Source organism: Lipomyces oligophaga (assembly GCF_038497815.1).
Source record: "Lipomyces oligophaga strain CBS 7107 unplaced genomic scaffold V1516scaffold_1, whole genome shotgun sequence".
Taxonomy (NCBI): domain Eukaryota; kingdom Fungi; phylum Ascomycota; class Lipomycetes; order Lipomycetales; family Lipomycetaceae; genus Lipomyces; species [Lipomyces] oligophaga.
The window spans coordinates 1,892,087-1,913,533 of record NW_027117785.1 but is presented as its reverse complement, the minus strand read 5'-3'; the positions used below and the strand labels follow the sequence as shown (position 1 = coordinate 1,913,533).

At 48.1% G+C, this 21,447-nt stretch overlaps 7 protein-coding genes across 7 annotated transcripts; 4 read left to right on the top strand and 3 right to left on the bottom strand.

Annotated features, from left to right (window-relative positions):
• Positions 1-867: 867 nt before the first annotated feature.
• On the top strand, positions 868-1,572 carry V1516DRAFT_669197 (peptidyl-tRNA hydrolase 2). Its single transcript, XM_066921141.1, has 2 exons — positions 868-1,101; positions 1,156-1,572. Exons 1-2 carry the CDS (start codon positions 895-897, stop codon positions 1,492-1,494), a joined length of 546 nt encoding a protein of 181 aa, XP_066780215.1. The 5' UTR covers positions 868-894; the 3' UTR covers positions 1,495-1,572.
• On the bottom strand, positions 1,469-2,410 carry V1516DRAFT_688959 (uncharacterized protein). Its single transcript, XM_066923792.1, has 2 exons — positions 1,929-2,410; positions 1,469-1,875 (listed from the first exon to the last, which is right to left on the bottom strand). The coding sequence occupies exons 1-2, from the start codon at positions 2,344-2,346 to the stop codon at positions 1,616-1,618; spliced, it is 678 nt and encodes a 225-aa protein (XP_066780214.1). The 5' UTR covers positions 2,347-2,410; the 3' UTR covers positions 1,469-1,615.
• Positions 2,411-3,642: 1,232 nt separating this feature from the next.
• V1516DRAFT_669194 (mitochondrial carrier) lies at positions 3,643-5,348 on the top strand. Its single transcript, XM_066921140.1, has 2 exons — positions 3,643-4,188; positions 4,255-5,348. The coding sequence occupies exons 1-2, from the start codon at positions 3,973-3,975 to the stop codon at positions 5,203-5,205; spliced, it is 1,167 nt and encodes a 388-aa protein (XP_066780213.1). The 5' UTR covers positions 3,643-3,972; the 3' UTR covers positions 5,206-5,348.
• A 1,936-nt stretch (positions 5,349-7,284) lies between these two features.
• Positions 7,285-8,346, top strand: V1516DRAFT_617121 (uncharacterized protein; the record flags this gene model as incomplete). The annotated part of the gene is made up of 3 exons (XM_066919354.1): positions 7,285-7,717; positions 7,781-7,936; positions 8,024-8,346. Coding segments are annotated over 3 exons (912 nt in total), but the record flags the coding sequence as incomplete, so codon positions are not given.
• Positions 8,347-12,331: 3,985 nt separating this feature from the next.
• On the bottom strand, positions 12,332-14,673 carry V1516DRAFT_669186 (chaperonin Cpn60/TCP-1 family). Its single transcript, XM_066921139.1, has 8 exons — positions 14,427-14,673; positions 14,352-14,369; positions 14,277-14,301; positions 14,164-14,224; positions 13,992-14,106; positions 13,848-13,945; positions 13,650-13,800; positions 12,332-13,600 (listed from the first exon to the last, which is right to left on the bottom strand). Exons 1-8 carry the CDS (start codon positions 14,504-14,506, stop codon positions 12,499-12,501), a joined length of 1,650 nt encoding a protein of 549 aa, XP_066780211.1. The 5' UTR covers positions 14,507-14,673; the 3' UTR covers positions 12,332-12,498.
• Positions 14,674-15,448: 775 nt separating this feature from the next.
• Positions 15,449-19,843, top strand: V1516DRAFT_617254 (uncharacterized protein; the record flags this gene model as incomplete). Its single annotated transcript, XM_066919356.1, has 6 exons — positions 15,449-16,040; positions 16,161-16,448; positions 16,497-16,762; positions 16,823-17,564; positions 17,646-18,854; positions 18,912-19,843. 6 exons carry the CDS (start codon positions 15,449-15,451, stop codon positions 19,841-19,843), a joined length of 4,029 nt encoding a protein of 1,342 aa, XP_066780210.1.
• Positions 19,844-19,894: 51 nt separating this feature from the next.
• On the bottom strand, positions 19,895-21,304 carry V1516DRAFT_669181 (Leo1-like protein-domain-containing protein). Its single transcript, XM_066921138.1, has one exon. The coding sequence runs from the start codon at positions 21,234-21,236 to the stop codon at positions 19,947-19,949; it is 1,290 nt and encodes a 429-aa protein (XP_066780209.1). The 5' UTR covers positions 21,237-21,304; the 3' UTR covers positions 19,895-19,946.
• Between the last annotated feature and the right edge of the window lie 143 nt (positions 21,305-21,447).

The following is a 21,447-nucleotide window of genomic DNA, read 5'->3' as shown; positions in this document are numbered from 1 at the left end:
GGCGGGGAGCGGTCAAGGGCGGGACGAATGAAAACCGGAAACGGGCGGAAATTGTCGGAGCAAAATCAGTTCGTAGCAGAAAGCATTGTTTGCTAAACTAGACTATAGAATTTGGATATTATATAAATGAGTAGATTAATATTTAAGGACTAGAATGTTGATTTGTGTTAGCTTGTGCGTTTATTACAGGTTGTTTACTGGTCAATGGTCTTGGACTGGATGCGGTTGCCGCGGTAGGTCAAAAGGCCGATTGAATCGACTGATTTCTGCCTATAAGTGTTTCGATAGGCCCGAACCAGCTTTTACTTGATATCTTGGTGAATAATGGTATCAGCCATCAATCATTCGATTGTTGTATGATCTTATTCCACAAATTCAAGCTATTGCTCGGGACTGCTCAAGACCGAGTCCACATTCTGCCCCTCTTCGGCTATTGAATTCTTCTCTCTCCCCGCAGTTGGGCTCTGCTCCATTTATGTCATCGAAACATCATATTCGAGCATGGCCAAGTCGAGAACCGAGTAGCAGTTGGCTAGCATCCCAGTAGTATTGTAGTGTGGTTATAGTACTAATCAAATTGTCCAACTCAGGTCCAGCTGTACAGCATCCAAATCATGGGCTGTACAGACTAGCTTGTATCATCTGACACCAGTCAGGTTGCTCAGACACTTCTAATAATCCAATCCTCAGTTACATTACTAGCGCACTTCAACGACTCCAGCTTTCTTGCCAATAAGCCATACGTTATTATCGTTCAATGTTTCATACACTAAATGGCAGGTATCAGTTCATTGAATCGTAGCTGTACCGTAAAATGAACGCCTGCATCACGTGCACATGTCGAATTAACCTCAGACAACTTGGACTAGAACCTGCTTTATTTGTCTATACAAAATGCAATTGCCTTCAGACACATTGAAGATTGTGAGCACAGGTTTGGCAGGGTTTCTGATTGGGGCGGTAACGTACGCCTGCGTAGAGTCAAGGTCGGCAGGATCAGAGGATTCGAAGGATGAGGAAAGCGATGAATACGATTCGGAGAGCGATCAGGAAACCATTCAAGACTCCTCATTTTCAGATCTATTAACCGAACATAAAATGGTAAATAGGCTCATATATACATAAATTTCTGTATGACTAATGCAAGAAACTTAGATCTTAGTAGTGCGAACAGATCTAGGAATGACTAAGGGCAAAGCAGCTGCGCAATGTTGCCATGCAGCGTTAGGTTGCTACAAGCGTGCACTGAAAAGAGCCCCAAATATATTACGGATATGGGAATCACATGGGCAACCGAAAATCACGCTACAGACCAAGACGGAAGAAGCACTGGAGATTTTCAGAGCACAAGCTGAGTCTCTTGGAATCACGCATTGTTTGATTCATGATGCCGGCCGAACCCAGATAGCAGCTGGATCAGCGACTGTGCTAGGATTGGGCCCCGCACCGAAATCTAAATTGGATATGATTACGGGAGAGTTAAAGTTATATTAAAAGGAATAGATGTTGTCGGTTCCAGAATACCTTATTAATTTCTATATACAAACATCAGCAATAAATAGTTGAGCTATATTAATTCCATTGTTCAACCATCAATTGCCTAACCATGCACCGCCTAAAACAATCCACCCCCAATTCTTCGCTTTGCATCAGCCTTAACACCAAATCGCGGCTTAGGTGCATATAGCGACGGAAAATGCTTCTGGCAGAATTTTAACACAGAAGGTGTAATAGCAGCCGCCAATGGTATTCGGAATACAAGTAGACTCTTATGGAATCCATACGCAATCACGGCTTCTGTCCAGATAGATGCTTTGTGAGTCTTTAGTTCCGCGCTGGTTTCGTCAGAGATGACGGGCTTATCTTCTTCAGACTCTGCAGAGGTTAATGGTTTGTAAGTCTTATAAGGGGAGACAAATTAAACGTACTCTTCTTTTTCAAGCCAAGATCCTGCAGAACTTCTGAAATTTTGTCGGTCACTGGACTGATTGTGTCCAATACATAATCCTCTAATTCACCGATCTTCTCTTGACCCATGGCATGAACCGCGAAAAAACAGAAGGGATAGTCGATCAACGACAATCCTAAATAGACCCACACGACTGTCCATCCGTACTTTTTTGTTAGCTCTGCGAGTCTGCCGGCTTTTTTCTTTGGTATTTCTGCAGGTGCCGATCCAGAAGCTGCGGATCCAAGAGATTTGCCGCTCGTAGACGAATTAAAGCGCACGCGAGGGAGCCGGATCAGCGTGTCAGCCTGAAACTTGCTACCGAGAAATAACGACCGTCGGCCAAGCAACATCGACGAACGTGAAGCTACGTTTCTGAGGACAAATCTCAACGACATGGTAATTTGGCTGTCGGTCCGATGAGTGGTGATTCAGTAAAATCAAGTGCGATCAGCAAAGATCGAAGGGGAGTAAAGAGACCTGGCGAGAACTCTTTCTTGAATGGGAGAACAGCCGAGAACCAGGTTCCGAAACTTTATCTGGGGTTACTGTGTAGTCGATAATATGATTATGTAAGCGAACCTGATCAAAGGTGACAGACTTGAAATTTTGAAGTTGTTGGAACTTGAAGTAATAGATAAAAAGAAAACATAATTAATTCGACCGAATGAGCGGAAGATGACTAGCGATGGTACGAGCTGACAAAAGGCGTACTATATCTGACTGCTGTAGCAGAACCATGAATCATCTCGCGGTAGTTGTCAGCTTATTCCAGTCTGTTTAGATTTGATTGACCTGTCCTGTGTAATCTGGAATAATTAGGGCTCCGGCAGGTATTTCATTAGCCGGAAAAATCACAAGTTCAGCTGGGTCCGGTGAGCTGACAACAGACCGGTGATGGCTCGACTAGCCAGAAGTACCAGAGCATAAGCTGATCGGACTGCCGTCATTAATCAGACTACAAATGGTCGTAAATCAATCGCACTTCCATGGTAGCGTACTGTTTCTGCATTAGTGTCGAACGGGCTTCGGCATTGGCCGACTATTCTACTTTGTGTACAGTATTACTGGGAACAATAATGTCCATTGTCTCAACATGGCTGTGTTTGGACTAAATCTTAATCAAATTTGAATTCTCATTTCTACCGGCTTTTGGGTTCGACTGAGTTCCAAGTTCAGTTTGACTATGTGGAATAAACATATATGAAAGCAAAATTCTCCTTCTTTCTTCCTTGCTTGAATGGACTAACTACTGACCTGATTGTACTTTATCTTTGCCCTGCCAGCTATCCCTAGAAATTAATTCCCCGCCCCCAGACTAAACTGCCGGCTCAAATAGTCTCTGGGATACTGTACCAACCCCAATGTCCCCGCAACTGTTATTGCGGAAGTCGGAAGCAGGCGAGAATAGCTAAGCTATTTATTTGGTAAATAGTAGTTGGTAAAAGTAGCAAAATAATTGCAGAGATTCACTACCAATGCCCCTTTCACTCAGAATAATTCTCTTAGTTCTCCTGCTATTACTGCTGCGCACTCTCGACTCGCCTGCAGTCAAGGCCCTCAGATTGACCGAATCAGCAAACAATAGAAAGTCAGCAACCCCGCCAAAAAAATCGGAACCTGGGACAAATCTCTGGGTTTTTTTCTCCTCATATTTGCACAGTGCTCACTGCGTCTAGTCGGCAAACCCCACTCCGTCAGTAATCTAGTTCGGCAAGGCTGCACAGCTTCACCGGATTCATTCTGTTTTTGCTTCTGGCCAATAATCGGATCGATTGCTTGTGCCGATTTTCTTCTTTCATTAGTTGATTGACCAGACAGTGCTAGAATCCGTGACGGCTGTAAATTTGAAACTTTGCCGCTCATACTGGACAGATTCGAGTATCCGGTTGTCCGGTGGAGACGATAAAAAAAAGTACAATCCAACATCAACGGAAGCGGAACCTCCTTAGTTGGTGATTTGTCGACATCATCTCGACAAGCGCGTGGACTCGCACTCTTTTGCGCACCACAAGACAACTATCATGGCCGTCCCAGTCGGGACAGCGGTAATCGTCACTGCAGGTGCAGTGGGTGTCTCGAGTGCAACAAGGGCTGCGACTGCGGTGGCAGCAGTCGACGCTGCAAATACTGAACCAGGCAATGTTCGTCCGCCAGCACTAGTGCCCTCGTCAACTGGCAAGCAAACTACAGACTACATTATTAAAAGCGGTATTGCTGGCGGGTGTGCTGGATGTGCTGTAAGTAGTTCGCATTCTCTTTTGAGTTCTATCCCAATCAATATGTTTATACTGACAATTGCAAAGGCGAAAACACTCATCGCTCCACTAGATCGTGTCAAGATTTTGTTCCAGACTCGATCGCCGGAGTTCCAGAAATTCTCGGGGAATCGGTTTGCACTGGCTCGAGCAATGAAATATATTTTTGTCAATGATGGCCTGCCTGGACTATTTCAAGGCCATTTTGCAACATTGCTGCGCATATTTCCTTACGCAGGAATTAAGTTTGTGGCCTACGAGCAGATTCGAACGGTTTTGATTGCGAATCCACAACAAGAAACAAATATCAGACGAACATTGTCCGGATCACTAGCTGGTGTCTGCTCTGTGTTTTTCACTTATCCCCTTGAGCTGGTTCGAGTGCGGCTAGCATTCGAGTCGCGGAAAACTGGATCAACTTCTTTCAGAACGATTAGTAGAGCAATCTTCGAAGAAACTGACATCCACTCATCATCATCATCAACTGCATCAACTTCTGCATCTTCAACTGTACCTGTCCATAGCCGGTCGCCGTTAACGAAATTCCGAGGAGTCAAGAACTTCTTCCGAGGATTTGTGCCTACAGTTATCGGCATGCTTCCATACGCTGGAGTGTCATTTCTTACTCACGACACAATTCATGACATTCTGAGATCGGGCGTACTCGCTCAGTACGCAGTGACGACTGGAGAATCTACTAAAGACAGACATGTTCCTTTAAAGGCATGGGCCCAGCTCACGGCTGGAGGTATTGCAGGCATGGTTGCGCAAACGGCAAGTTATCCACTAGAAGTCATCCGTCGCCGACTGCAAGTTAGTGGAGCTTCGCAGTCGACTGGCATGAAGCTGGGAATGACAAGCATGGCCAAGCTTATTTGGAGAGAAAACGGTGCTCGCGGGTTTTTTGTAGGTCTGACGATCGGATACATAAAGGTTGTTCCGATGGCGTCTTGCGCATTTTTTGTGTACGAGCGCATGAAGCATATTTTAGAGATTTGACCAGAACTTTGGGCAGAGCGGCATGTACATAATGAATTCTTACATAATCGCCAAATTGAACTTAGGCTGTGAGAGAGAGCTGTAGCGCGATCGCGATCACGATCGCAATTGCGAAAAGATTACGTAAAACGATTGAAGGTCCAATTACATAAGCACATTACATAAGACGCCAATTGGAGACAATTACATAACAGCAGATAAGGTTTCTTACACAATGTTACATAACACGATCGGCATATCGGCATATAGCTTATCCGCAGAGGCTGACGCGGTGGCCCACAGACGGCCAGCGGCAGGTTCCGTTGGCGAGGCTAGACTAGACAAAGGCGGCTAGATTCACGTAACGCCGGGTCAGACTGTAGTAATGCGCTCGAGCCAGGCTGGTGGCAGGCAGATGTGAGGCGGGTAGTATTAACTGTTAGGCTGACGGGGCCGATACCCGCCGCTGGTCTAATAAGAGCGACCATTAACAGCTAGTGAGGCCGCCGACAGATCTCCGTTGACGGAGAGTGTGTGCCGCTGTTGCGATAGAGAAAAACGTAGGCCGCAAGTTAGCGGTACGGCAAATATGGCAGGGAGTAGAGCCAACTGTCGGAGGGCCCAAGAAGGAGGACGGGTGAATTGTGAATTCTTGCGAAGTTGGAGCTGAACGGACAGGTAGACTAGAGACCGACAGACAAATCTGCGACAGCGGACACCAATAGACTTCTTATGCTGGCTAGTGATCAAGCTCAGCACTAGATCAATAGCGCGGATGATCATACCGTGCAAAAGAGACTGGAAAAAAGGAACTAATCAGTGCCAAATCGACTCTGCAGGTGGGTCCTATCCAATTCGATTGCCAGTTCCATAGTTCTTCCGCTGCAGTTCTGGCTTCGGTGCAGGGACAACCTGTGGCCGAGCACATCGCCGTCGCCATCCAGACCTTCTTCCACCGCCTACTCCGCCAGCTGCGAAGCGGCCATCATTTAGCATCAGTATCCGTCCGCATCAGCACCATCACACTAAAACGAACGCTTTTTCTCCGGTTTAATTCCCCGTTGCCGTCCGCAATTAGCGCGTTCTCCCATTATTCGATGGCTACGACCAATTTGACTTTTCACTTGTCTTGTCTGCCGAGGCATACAGCAGCAGCTCCGGACCTGTATGGTCGTAGTTGTAGACGTCTCATACACACCCGTAAGAACAGCGCGCCGGCAAAGTTAGTTGCGGTTACAGTTACGGCCACGGTTCCCAAGCATATTTGCGCTTCTCGCTTTCCCGCTGGCTCGTCCACTCCCAAGCAGAACCCCCAGCGGTGATCATTATTGCTCCAAATCAGTCTGTACAGACTGGACTGTGCCTGCTGTAGTGCAGTTAGTTGTATGTAGTTGTGTGTAGTTGTAGTTGTAGGTAGTCTGTGGGTTGTATTGCTGTTAGTTCTCTTCTTGCTCTTTTTCCTGCCTATTCTGCGCTTCCTGCTCTCCTCCATCGTGCCCATCGCTACCGACCTCCGACCTCAGACCTCCGACTGGCTCCTTCCAGATTGCGAGCACCACCTTCTTATATCCAGCACTTTGCGCACACCTCTACGCCTGTTCGCGGCTCTTTCCTCCCCCTCACGCCCGGAAAACCCTCTTCTCGTTCTTCCTTGTTTATATTCTCTCGCTTTCCCCCTCTCCCCCTGGCTCTTCGTTCCTACACATCGTCCGGACCGTCTTCTTTGTCTCCCGTTTCTCTCCCCCCCGCCGCCGACCCAAATCAAATAAATATTACTCCTCTTCCCTTCCTTCTTTTCCCTCCCCTCCCTCACGGCAATCTGGAAATTCCTGAAAATTTCCTCTCCACACGTCTCCATAGACACTCGCTCGCGCCTGTGTCATGATTCGCGTTCCCCTCTACAGCAGCTAATACTTTCTTGTCCCCATCCTTGCCGGCTTGCCTGTCAACGCATCCGCAGCCTCTTCGTCGGGCCTTGTTTTTTTGACACTAATCTATTGAACTTTCTCCATCTTGCGCATGCTGTCCTATTCGCATCCTGCCGTCACCACTGCCACTTCCACTTCCGCTTCTACGCCCATCGTTTCTTCTGATTTCGTCTCCGCCATGGATTCGCGTGACGCCCAATCCACCTCTTACAATCCTTATACCGGCGCGCCAAACCAACCTTCCCACGCCATGCAGGCAGCATCCGTATCGGCCTACGACTCGCCAGATCCTAATTCAGCACCGCGACACTACGACCAGACTGCGCCTACCTACGATCATGCCGCCGCTGCTGCCGTCGCTGCTGCTGGGGATCCCTCTGCCGCGGTTCGCCAATACGCAGTTGCTCAACCGTCATTTATGTCTCCACGACCATATGATCCGCGATATGCGGTAGTCGATCAGAGGGTCGCGGGTTCTCCGGGAAACGTCCTCGTGAGTCCAAACGGAGGATATCCCATGGTTTCCGCAGATCCCTCGACAGCAATGAGCTTTTCTGCTAGTGCTGGCGCTTCTGGGGGACCTACTGGCTCGGTAACAGGACCGGGTGGATATCCTTCTTATCCAGCAGCAACTGCCGCGGCCGCCGCTGCTGCTGCTGCCGCTGCAGGATGGCGAGCAGAATGGTATCCGTCAGCGACAACAGCAGGGTTTCCTGGGACTACACCTACAGGAATGCTAGCAACTTCGTCAGTTCCAACCAGCGGTGCAGGATCAGCCATGGCAGTTGGAGGACCAATGATGGGATCTGCAGGACGTATGGGTCGTGTAGTTCAACCAGGACCGGGTAGTAACGGAGCGATTCGACGGAACGGATCTGGCAGCACAGGGGTCGGAGCACCCGCACGGTTAGGAGAGTTTCCTGGGAACACGGTGTATTCGTTTGTTCCTATTCCCGGAGCGCAGCAACAGAAGCGGCCTCGTCGTCGATTTGAGGAAATTGAGCGGATATACAAATGTGGATATAATGGATGTGAAAAGGCCTACGGTACGCTGAACCATCTGAATGCGCATGTATCGATGCAAAACCACGGAGCGAAACGAACGCCAGAGGAGTTTAAAGAGACGCGAAAGGAATGGAAAGCTCGCAAGAAAGAAGAAGACGCTCGGAGAAAAGCGGAGCAGGAGGCCGTTCAGCAACAACAGCAACAACAGCAGCAGCAATTACAACAACAGACATTAGGAGGACAGATTCCGCCATCACTGGGATCGGCACAGCACCAGCACCAGCAGCATCACCATACACACCAGCTGCCACCGCCACTGCCAGGACCCCCGCGAATGGTCAATAACGCGCCGTCTTCGCAGGTGGTTGTGAGTAGTGCGGGCGGGCCGAGTCTTAGCAGTAGTAGTAGCAGCAGCAGCAGTAACGGCAGCAGCAGCAGTTTGGGACTTTTGCATATACATGGGGGTGTGCAGCCGGTGGGATTGCAGGGCGGACTGAGCAGCAACGGAGGCGGAGGAGGCAGTGGAGCAGGAAGCAGCAGCATAAGCGGTATGAACAGTGGCATGAACAGCGGTAATGGCCATCAGCTTCCTCCATTGGGGCCGCCTACTGGGACCGGGCCACATGGAAGCTACGGATATCCCGACACGTACAGTGCGTATCAGTAGTAATTAATAATGGTAATGCGGGATAGAATGGAGGGGACGGGACTGGGGAATGGTTTTGATGAAGAGTGTCTGTATGTATGGATGTATGTATGTACGTATGTATGTTTTGTATGAGTTTATAATATAGTATGAGGATTGTAGGATGATTTTAACGCAGACTGGCCAGACTAGCTGTAGTAGCTGTAGTAGCTCGTAGTATATGAGAGGGCTGTGGATGGGCTGGGCAGAGGAGAACAAAATAGAGCAGATTGTGACACAGATCTGTGTGCACCGAAGGATCGTGAGGTGTATGTAGTTGAGCCAGGTAGGCAGCCAGAATATAAAGGGGCCGCCAGCAGATGACCCAGGCAGAGAAAGTAGGTTTGGACGACATGTCAGCGGTGGTGGCGGTGGGGGTTAGCAGGAGGGGTGTGGTCAGCGCGATGGCAGCGAGCGAGCGACGTACTCGTGTGTTTGTGCTTGTGTGTGTTTGAGGGTGAGCATGTGTGTGTGTGTGTGTGTGTATATATGTGAGTGTGTACGTGAGCGAGTCCACAGCGCGCGGCAGAAAGCAGAACAGAGAGCGAGGACAAATAATGAATGGTCCGGCTGGAGGTCGGGTCGGCCGCCGTAGAAGGCAGAGGGCAGAAGGCGAACCGGTGGAGAAGACACGAGGACGCGCACGAGAGCGAGATATGCAGGGATTGATAATGAACGACGAGGGCGGAGGCTGGGCGGGTGTGTTTCGATTTAGTGTTTGGGGTACGGTTTAATAGAAGGACATGATCTAGGAGAGCGCGGTGCTGGAGAGCAGTAGCAGCAGAGCAGGGCGGATAGAGTGAATCAGACGGACAGGACTAAACATAAACACTATTACGGATGAAATAGTGCTGGCGCAGTCGATTGTCCGACGCACCCAGTGATGAGAATTCAATAGAACGAACGGCGGTGGCTTGCATATATCGGGCGAGAGTGTCTAGAGGATGAGTGCGTTGCGGTGACAGATAGACTGTGAAAGCGAAGACACATAGTAGCTAGTCAGTAGAGTCAGTACAAGTAGGCCAAGAGACAGCGGAAAAACCACAGGAATCGCTGGATCAGCACGATGATCTACACAGGCAAAACGCACAAGCACGAGCGCAAGCACAAGCGCACACACAACAGATTACGGATCAGCAGCAGCGACAGCTTTTGTTACAATTTCGCTGATTTGGGCTGGCTGTATGGCTGTTTGGCTGTTTAGCTGGCTGGCTGACGGGTTGACTAGTTGCACGCTAGTTCTAGCTCTGAATGCGAGCTTGTCTGTGAATAATGAGATTTGAGATTGAAGATTCGCGATTGACTCTCTCTGTTTGATGCAGAGATTGAGTGTTGAGTTTACGAATGAAGACGACAAGGAAATTGCACTTGAAATTGTATTGACCGACCTGATCTTGATCTTGATTTTTCTTGTTCTTCTGGTTTTCGTCCTGTTTTATCTCTGAAGCAAGAAGAGAGTTGATTTCCGACCGCATTGCGAGAAACTGGCATTTGATCGTATTCGACCGCATTATTTTGCTGCGCGATACTGTCGTCAGGTCTCGTGCTGTTCTCGCTCATGTTCGGCCTCGGTCCCCCGACAATTCGCTCTTGTTTGGGGCTGCTGTGATTTGCTTGATAGGTTACTCGGGCCTGTACTGCAATGCTCTCTGTCTCTGTTGTTCTGCATCGTCCGCCGTCGTTCCTTGTATCTTTTTGTGCTTTCTTCTTCCTCCTTTGCCTCGCCGCTGCTGGCTGCCACCGCCGCCGCCGCACCGCAAACGCAACTGGGTGGCCTGGCTGGCTAGCGTTCTCGAGAAAACCGCAAGGAATGCAATGGCCGACCCACCCTTGTCAACGCTCGCTCAAATGTGCAATGACAGCGTTCTGCAGTCTGGCACGACGTTGGCTCGGTCCAATCTCGGATGACTGGGAAATCGAAACCTGTGTACGGAAATCAAACCACATCAAGCACCAGGTAAGCGCAGAAAGCCGCCACAGCAGAGGGCAGAGAGAGAATGACCAGAAGCAGAGAGCAGAGAGCAGAAAGCAGAAAGCAGACCTGATTTCACAAGCACCAGCCTCCTTCCAGGTCTCCCATCCATCTCCATTTGACAGACAGCCTGATTAATTGATTCGACAGACAGATAGACTGACAGACAGAGATTGACATCAGCTTCAAAAGAAACGTGTGAATGACCCGCATATACACTCTCACCCGCTCCGCACAAACCGCGAACAATCTGTCTGTTGCCCGCACAAGCCCGCTACCTTTCCTATCCTGTCAATGTTTGCGAGCTAAAGCAACCTTCTGTTCTCACCGCCCATGCACAAACTCTCAACAAACTAGCTCTCGCTTTCGACCCCGGCAGTTACCCACAGCGCGGCTTAGATTACCTAAACACATGTTCTGTGTTTTCCGTGCTTCTCGCGTTGGACGGCCTTGTTGCTCTTCTTGTTCTCGCAGCACACATCTGCCCGGCAGACCGACTACACGACTACACGACGAACTCGCTCCGTTGCCGCGTTGCTCACCCTTCTGACAACCTTCTTCCGCTCTGCTTTGTTCCGCCTTGCTCCGCTTCATACCGCTTTGCTCTGCTCCTGCTCCTGCTCATGCTCCGCAGTCATGAGCTCTAAACGCACACTGTCCTCCGTTCCCGCCTGCCTCTTCCAATGCTATCCCTCCTCGCGGTCCCTTTTCTCGCATGCTCGGCCCGCGCTTGTTACGTAAGCCGACAGAACATTGCCTTCGACAGGGCCGTCTAGTCCTGTCTTCCAGAAGCAGGTCAATGCTGCCACTAGTCAGTCGGAATGAAGCGCACCTTCTCAGGTCGGCCGGCACCAAGTCAGAAAATACTCTGCTCTGCTCTATACTGGCCCAGCTGCACGCTGCAGCCACGTTGCGAGGCGCACATCTGCCAGCCCCACTTCGCGTCTATACAATCCCCTCTAGTGCTCGCTCGCTTACTTTGGCCCCTCTTCTACTCTGGTTCCATGCTTCTTCCATCCTTCCATCAGCGCAGTTCGAGCTGTCTCCTGTTCGCTGTCCCTCTACTAGCTCAGCTCCGTCTATTGAATCTTATTCGCTTCCTCGCAGTAGCCCTGCTGGCACTGCTCAATTGCACACTACGCGCAGTTCTAGTCTATCCATTTTAATAGTTAGATGTCAACGGAGCTGAAAGCTTCTGGCTAAAACAAAATCACAATCTAGAAGCAACGTAGAATGTCATCTTCGACCGATTCCGAATCAGTCTAAGACCGCTCCTGACTGACGTCGTACGCCCACTAGTCTGGTAGTCACAGCTACTGACCACACTCTTCTGCAACTTGAAATGTCCGCCAATTCCGGCAATAGTAAATTCCAGACTAAGTTAATCACCCATCCTATTCAAGCATATGTACGCGCCGAAATGCGCAAGAGCTGGTACCATAACCAAATTCCTGTTCCAATTTGAATACTCAGTCTGCAATTCGTACGGCTGCGAAGCTGCACACGCGCGAAAGAGCTCAGATCAGTCACAACCAGTTTAGCTACGAAATTCAATGCTTTCCATATCGACGTACTGTCCTTATGCTACAAATTATGTCCCCAATCTAATCAATCTCCAGGCAAATTCAACGTCCCCTGCTACTGCTATCACTTCTCCTACTCCTGCTCGTACTCATTCAGTGTCCAACTCGCATTTATTTACATAAACTATCCTTGTCATCTGTCTAATACATAGCATCCTCACTTCCATTGACAATGACATCGTTGACCTTCAATATCATTCGCGTCAACTGTGTAGCCAGCTGCAGCTGCTGCTTCTTTCCAATCAGGGGATCAATCACAAACAGCTCCTTCATGTCATTCCCTCCCGTATGAAGACAATCGATTCCAAGACGACTACTGTCTTCCTTCACCTGCCGAGCCTTCACTCCCGCCACGGCTTCTATCGCATTCAGTCCAGAATTCTCCGCCAGCGCCATTGGAATCGCGTCTAACGCAGTTGAAAACGCTCGCATCGCATACTGTTCAATCCCTTGCTCACGATCCGCGGCCTCCGCAACCGCCAGCGAACACGTAATCTCTGCCGCTCCTCCACCGTAAACAACTCGATTGTCTCGGACAAGATTACGCACGACGCAGAGCGCATCGTGTAGTGCCCGCTTGGCCTCGTCAATGATCATCTTATTGCTACCACGGACGAAAATCGTCACTGCCCGCGGATTTGCACATTCCTCAATCACCAGCATCCGGTCGCGGGTCGTACCGAACGACAGTTCGCGAACAAGTCCCGCATGACCAAGCTTTCCGGCCGTCAGATCTTCGAACCGTGGAACAATCCGTCCATTTGTAGCAATCGCAATCAATTCCAGCTCGGGTCCGCCAACCCAGCGAACAGCAGGTAGTTCATTCTGCAGCAAAAGATGATTCGCCTCGTCATCAAAACCCCATTGGCAAATTACAAGACTGGCTCCCGTGTCCTTAACCTGCTTGATCATCTCCATGAACTTCTCTCGCTCGTAGGTCTGCAACTTCTTAAACTCTTCCACAGACGTGATATCTAACTGATGTTTCGTCTTGGGTTTCGGAGGCTCAAAAGGACATGTCAAAATAGCAATTTTGGCATCTTTGACCGTCCGTGGCATTTGGGGATGAGACATGTCTTTATCAATCACTACGCCTTGAACTAGCATACTGTCTTCAAGAGACCCGCCAACTTTGCCATCCAGCTTGATTAACTCGAAATCAACATCTTTGCGTTCAAGATCAGCAACACTAATAATGGCATCGACAGCGATTCTTGTAAACTTATCGTGCGCCTTTGATACACTATTAAGTTAATAAACTAGTATTTCTATCGACCACACTTGACTCTTACATTTTACTTCCGAGCGAAGTTCGCGCAGCTTTGAGTAGATTATCTCGATTGTCGAGCGAGAATTCAACTTCATCTGCAACGGATTCGAGATGGCTCACAGCAATTTTGCATGCTTTATCGAACCCATCTGCAACTCGAATTGGGTGGATTCCTAAATAATCAATATTTAATAGGCCTCAGTGAATTCATTAAAATTACCTTTGTCGATAAGATCAGCTGCTTGTTCAAGTAGTGCACCGGCAAGAACAACTACGCCAGTAGTTCCGTCACCAATTTCATCATCTTGTGATTTAGATCTATCATAATTAGGATTCACGAACCAGCAGAAAGTTAGAAACATACAGCTGAACAAGCAATTTTGCAATCTGATTCTCGACTTGCATTTGGCCCAAAATCGTAGCCCCATCATTCGTGATAGTAATGTCCCCGTCAGGGGAAATCAGAATCTTATCGAGACCTAGCATTTATTAATCATAAATTTTCAGAACTAGATAAAATGTCAAATATCTCATACCTCGAGGGCCCAACGATGTCTTAACTATATCGGCTACTGTGCGGGCCGCAAGAATGTGCGACTTCACTCCTTGTCAATACATATACGATCTTCCAAAATCCTGACAAACATACTTTAACAGCTTCAATTCCATGAGTCCTGTGAGATTAATAAATAACCTTTTCATTCGAAACAAATAAATCTCATACCTCTTTTTCTTTCCCTGACTTGATGCATGTTAGTATCTGACCTCTTAGAATCACGCGTAACCTCCAAAAACATACTCTCGAACAATAATGAACGGTCGACCCATCTCATCCTGTGCGACGATCGCGTTAGACATATCTAATTGAGACATGGCCATAATAGAATACAGATGCTACTACAGCTGGATCGAATTTCAAACCGTTGCCTGATACTGTAATCAGATAGATTTTGCAACCTGCTTTCTGTACAACGCGTCGACTCAAAATTTTCTGGAATCGCCCTCGTTGCAGCCTCGCATTGCGTACTCCAGATTACGCTATCACGTGCTGAAATTTACGTATTCCGTATGAACTACCTTTGTCCACTTCAGGCCAGGTGCAATTGTCGATGCTGTAGCTGCTCTTCTTAACGAACATCCTCAAAACTTCGGCAATTTGTGTTCTACTGCATACGCTATTATTTTTTTCTGCTTAATCATCTCCACTGGCTTTCTTTAATCCTCTCTCAAATTCACCTTCTTCTCCCTCATCCTTCTCTTCTGCTTCCTATTCAAGAACTCCACTAGAAGGAATTTTCCGCCGCTTTGAAGGCGGCCCCTATAGCATTCTCGTGTTCTCGAAAACTCGGCTGGGTTGAAATTCCGATGTGTGCAGTAGCCTGCGTCGATCATATTGTCCTGTTTATTATCTAATTATTATTCTTTTGGGCTTGTTCTATTTTTATATCTCGTGGTACAATGCCCACTCCTCCGCCAGTTGCTGGTCCTCCGCGAAAGCGGACTTCGCGCCATAGGCCATCGTCCTCGTTTTTGGACCAGTATCCTCCAGTTCTGGCAAATAGCTCCGCGAACAGCAGTAACGTCACACTCACGGGTAACAACAACAACAATAACAATATTGATCGCAGAGAGTCCTCTGACTCGGTATCTCCTTTCTCACCTACCACTGCAGCCAATTTCCACCGGAGACAGCCTCCCCCGCGACGGCCCATCTCGGTTGGCTACTTCTCCGCCTCGTCTGACGTCAATCCCAGTTCGCAGAGCGATATTTCGTCGACCTCGCAAGCTACTGCTGTTGTCTCGCATTCTCCCAACTCGTCCATGAGCTCCTCCTCAAACACAGCGCAACTTCCTGCAAACCACCACCATCGCGCGTCGGCCTCAACTTCTTCGTCTACGTCGTCGCATGGAAGCCATTCTTCTGTCGACGTCGTGCAGTCTTTCTCAATTGCTACAGCCGCTGCCGCCAACTCCGCTCCTTCGGCATCATCCACCACGTCCTCCCCCTCCTCGCGTCCAAAACCTCATTCCTCCGTTTCCGCAGGTGTTTCCTCGTCTGCACGATCTGCTCCAAAGCGAGACATGGACGACTCCTACTACTCTTCCTCCGCCAGCCGGAAGTCGTCTGCAGCTTCCTCTTCGTTCATGGGCGGTTTATTCCACATTGGCCGCAAATCAAAGAAGGAAGAAGCTGGAATTTCCTCCCCTTCTCGACCCGTCCACCCAACGCGAACAAGCACTGGATCATCCTTCTACGGTGCGTCGTCTAACTACAGTGATACAATTCTGTCTTCCGGACGATCGTCACATCCAGATACAACTACACCGTTATCCGCAAGCTCGCGCGATTCGCCGACGGCATCTTCGCAAGGTGTGAAACGACCATCGACTACTCAATCGCCTGGAGCTGCTGGTGCTACCAGCTCTGCACAAATTTCTGCACACAAGAAACTTTCAAACAGCAGTACTACCTCTACAAGTTTGCACGGACCGAGATCTTCGTCCAATTCCTCTAATCATTCTTCTTCTATAGCTGCGAGTAATACCTCCTCTCCTATCCTCTCTGCCACTCCTCGATTAAGTTCTGCGACTTGTGTTCAAACAGCAGAACCCCAGCAGAATATTGGTGCACCTTCTACTTCTTCGGTACCGCCTCGCAAAATTCTAGTCTTGTGTACTTTGGACCATGAACATTATACTCTCATTAACATATCTTCGTTTACAGGTCCCGATTCACTTCGTGGTCTGGTCGCTGAAAAGCTGAAACTTCCTCATTCGGAAATATCGTTCTTACGAACTGAATTTGGAGAATCAGAGAGGGGTATGCATATTGTGATCCGTTCATTGGCATTTTTTCTAATTATTCTAGGCGACCCTCTTTCCGATGATGACCTCGTAGATCAATGTCTACGAGGAGACAGTCGGGCCACGCTGAAATTTTTTGTCGCTCTGGGACGGCAAGCCTCAGCATCATCGTCAGTTTCTGAAACCCATTCTGAATCGTCAAGAGTTTCACAATCAAGTAATTCAGGAAAACATGATGAGCCTTTGGCTTCTAATACGCAAACTCGACGAAATATTTCACCTCAGCCTTCTTTACGAGTCAACACGACTACGTATTCTGATCGACCTAATGTAGATTTTATCGGCGGTCATAAACTTAGTGGTCTAAAAGAAGCAAATCAAATCCAGCAGACTTCGAATTCACCGACCAATGATCAAACTGTTGTTCCTAAAGATGATCATGCGGAGTTGCGCAATGGATCGCGAAAATCGTCTGAAGATTCTGCTGGCTTCAAAGTCATCCAGCGGCCTGCACCATTTATTGATTTCAATCAAGGCCGGCAATCTCCATATGAAGTACACCGTGAATTTACAGCCCTGCGAAATCCCCCGCCTCCTCCTCCGGGCCGTCAACCTTCGATTTCTCGGCGGCCCTCTGCTCTAGGTTCCGAAGCTCCCCGCAAGGAGTCGTTGACTGTTCCGGAATTAGACTATTCAGAACATCGAATGGCTGCAGGTCAAATGCCAGTTGTACCTACGATTAATGATTTCATAGAGTCTCAGGAGTTGAACTCAGCATCGGTCATCTCGCCGAAAACAATGATTCCGGGATTAGGTCTTGATTTCCCTTCAGCTTATTCATCTTCGTCTACCGCAATGCAAGACAACTTCAAAGCTTTTAAAATTAAGCGCAAGTCTCCATCCACCGGCAACAAAGAGTTTGTCCAGCAACAACAACAGCAGGCTGCGGCGGCTGCAGCTGCAGCTGCAGCGACGCTTTCCAGCTCAATCGATGGTACGGTAGAAGACAGTGTGATATCTTCCCAATCTGAGTCTATCGTAAAGCCGGCCGCCGGTCCTGTTGAAGAGTCTAAGCAGTCTTCTGCTCATACCGAAACCGTTGTCCGAGATTTTGTACAACAGACGGAGAATCGTATTCAATCGTCATCCTCTGAACTCACCGGAACTCTAGTTTCTGAACCCGAAGTTGGAACTGGTACTAGCAGGTCCACAGATTCATTTATTGAAAATGATATTTCATTCGCTGATGCGCCAATGTTTTCGGAGTCGGATGCAGAATCTGATGATGAAGATTTTGGGATCTGGGCGAAGAAGCCGCCGGCAGCAGGTCAGGCTAATGGAGGTACTGATACGCTAGATTCAAATAAATCGTTGCCATTGAGTCTTCGTTCACAGGCTGGAAGTATTAGTGGTTCAAGTACTGCATCTACGAGTCGACAGAACAGTGGCAAGTCGAACAGACCTATATTAAAGGTTCATATTGGTGAGCCCGAACCTCCAGTTCCAAATATGATGTCTGCAATTACCGAGCGCACCGAATCAACAGCGACAGAAAATGCCTCGCCTATGAAAGAAATACAGAGTGCAAGTGCAGCATCACCGGCATCTGCAATTGGAGATCTGCCAACGGCCCAGCAATTACATCGCCAACGTCGCGATCGTCAATGGACCCGAAATGCAGTGCCTCCATCAACATCACAATCCTTATCTTTGGCCAATTTTCCAAACGAAGGGATTTCATGGGCCGTTCGACCTCCCGCAGAATTTGTGTATGACAATTTGGAAAAGTACTTCCCTGATACCGATCTTGATAAGCCGATCATTGATGATACAACTGCCTATTCTCCGAACTCTCCATTCATGGATGTTCCCCCTTCATTCTCTGCCCCCGTTGGTGTGGCAGTCATTCCTTCTTCCCCACTGAAAGAATCCCAGACAGCTACAGATCAAGAGTTACCCTCTGCTACTGATGACGATCAGGTATTAGATCCGAGCAGCGAAGCACAACTAGATCGAGGATTTTCATTCCGATCAAGTTCTCAGAATGGCGTTGCTGCAGTCGAGAAATTGGATATCCAACCGCAAACTGCTGCAGCGGCTGCCGCAGCGGCTGCCATGGTTGCTGCAGCAAATGCAGCAGATCAGATCTCAGTTTCATCAGGGCCTGTCGAAAGCAAGGCACCAAGGTCGATGGCGCGTGCTTCTCGAATGAAATCCATTCGTATTGTTGCGAAAGAAGCCAATGAGGCTCGAAGACATGCTGTCAAGGAAGCGACTGAATCTGGTGCAAAGCCAAATGACGTCGCTTCGTCGGCTCTTCTTCGACGGAAAAGTACTAAGATGTGGGGACGAAAAGTTGTTGAAGTCACACCAGGCCAAATTAAGCGTGGACAACTGTCTATTCGAGGACGTGGTAAAAATGGTATGTTTCAGTTCTCCTGAATATGCACTGTGGGATTGGAAGTTAACCTGTTATTAGAAGGATTTAATTGGATCAAGGGAGAGTTAATTGGAAAAGGAACATTTGGAAGGGTATATCTTGCTTTAAACGCTACTACGGGAGAAATGATAGCCGTGAAGCAAGTCGACACTCCACAAACAGCAAGTGATCGAGACAGTTCCAGACAGCGCGAAGTTTTGATGGCTTTGAATGCGGAGATGGAAACTATGAAAGATTTGGACCATCTAAATATAGTTCAATATTTGGGGTACGAAGAAGGGCCAGACGTGTGTAGTCTGTTTTTGGAGTATGTTCCTGGCGGATCGATTGGGACATGTTTACGAAAGAACGGAGCGTTTGAAATTCCAGTTGTTCACTCGTTGACAAGACAAGTGGTTGATGGGCTTGCATATTTGCATTCGAAGGGTATATTGCATCGAGATTTGAAGTCTGATAATTTGCTTTTGGATTTAGATGGTATCTGCAAAATTTCTGATTTTGGGATATCTAAGCGGAGCCAGAATATCTATTCGAATGATGCTGAGATGTCAATGCAAGGTACGATCTTCTGGATGGCACCGGAGGTTATTCATAGTTTTGTACAGAATGGCAAAGAAGGTTATAAGAAGCAGGGCTACAGCGCGAAGGTAGATATCTGGTCGCTAGGCTGTGTTGTATTGGAGATGTTTGCTGGGCGTCGGCCTTGGTCAAACGACGAAGCAATTGGCGCGATGTACAAGCTGGGGAATGCAAAACTTGCGCCGCCAATTCCAGAAGACACGTTTGTCGATGAATCTGGGAAAGTGTTTTTGGAAAGTTGCTTTACGGTGGATCCCGATAAGCGGCCCACAGCTCAGGTGTTACTGGGATCGAAGTTTTGTGTACCTGATTTGAAATTCCGGTTCGCGGATACAAAACTGGCTAAAGTATTGAGCAATAACGATAAGAGACCCACTATTTCGACTAGTTAGGTGATGGAGTGTATTATAAATTTGTAGCATGACAAAATGGCATGAATGGAGTTTGGCTTAGAATTCAAGATGTATATTACAAAATCAAAATAGATGCTATCGATTATTCCGACATGTCTTCTTCTTCCTCTTCAACTTCTGAATTAGATTTACGATTTTTATACTTCTCTGCACCATCTCTTTTTACTTTACGTAATCGGGCGGCCCGTTCTTCGTCCTCATCCTCCTCTTCGTCTTCGTCCTGGTCTTGTTCAATATTGTCATCGTCGGAAACCACAAAATCGTCGTGCTCATAAGTGTCACCTGCGCCATAGCCCAGATCGTCGTCGTCTTCGTCATCATATCTATTAGCTCTTCTCGCGTCCGATTTTGCCTGAGTTGAACTTGCTGATGAATCCGCCAAACGATGGATTCCAGCACCTAGCTCGCGGTCGTACGCAGCCCTCGAATCTCTTGACCGCCGCTTATTTTCTAGATTTTTGCGCGCGCGCATTTTGGATTCTTCAGCCTTCTCAGCTTCGCGCTGTACTTTTTCCGGGTCTTCGGTGGTGATGATGTCGTTAATAAATCGAGCCTTAAGTTGTCCACGGGCTAGGGCATTAGACATTCGAACATGAGTCTCGGAGGTGGTCGAAGAAGGTATGAGGTTAAGCATTTTTGATACTTTGCTGTGGAACTGCACAATTTCCTGGTCGTTGTGGGAAATAGCTAGATAAGTGTCGTTCAGCAGAGATTCCTGAATGTCAAAGACCTCCGAGCCAAGTTTGATCGAGAAGGAGCCGTCCGACCAGCGCATGATTCGAGCGTTGGACTCGACTTTATTAGATCCGTCAGGCTGAGTCACATTCCGCCAACGGATCGTGTTTTGCACATCGGCTCGGAGTCGCTGCCGAGCCTCTTCTGTGCCGGCACCTCTTGCCCTCTCGATGTCCTCGGCTTGTTCAAGATACCTGTCTCGGTCGAAAGCACTGTAGTCTACGTTGAGGAAGTTTGGAATACGCATGATTTGAACTTCCTTCGGTGCACTGTGCGAGGGTAAATATCTCGGCATCTGTATCTCCATTTCCTGCGTTTCCACTTCTTCGTATTCGGGCTGTTCATCATCTTCTTCCTCGTCAAGGTCGTCCTCGCCAGTGTATCGCAATGGTTGATCCTGATCTGATCCAGCTCCTGCATCTCCAAATATATCATCTTGATCGCTTTCCGCAGCCTCACCGGCATCATTCGGTGATTCTAAATTTTCTGCTGCTGTTCCTGCTACAGGAGTCTGGCCTGATCCTGCGTCCGAGTCGTCGTCCTGATCGAATAAATCATTTAAAGCTGCTTGTTCTTGCGTCCTGTTGACTTGTGAGACCGGCCGGATCTCATCGGCACTGCTTTCTGAATCTGACATTAATTGATTGAGATATTATTTGATGCTAATTTAGCTTAATATCTATACTTCTATACAGCAGTATAGATATATATTTCTACTGGTGGAACGAGTGTAAGTAACATCGATGTCCAGAATTTAACAATGTGTTTGTACCACTGTGACAGCATTATGAGCTTTTTGTACCAATTCGACACGGACCAATCAAAGTCCGTAAAATCAGGATTTCGCA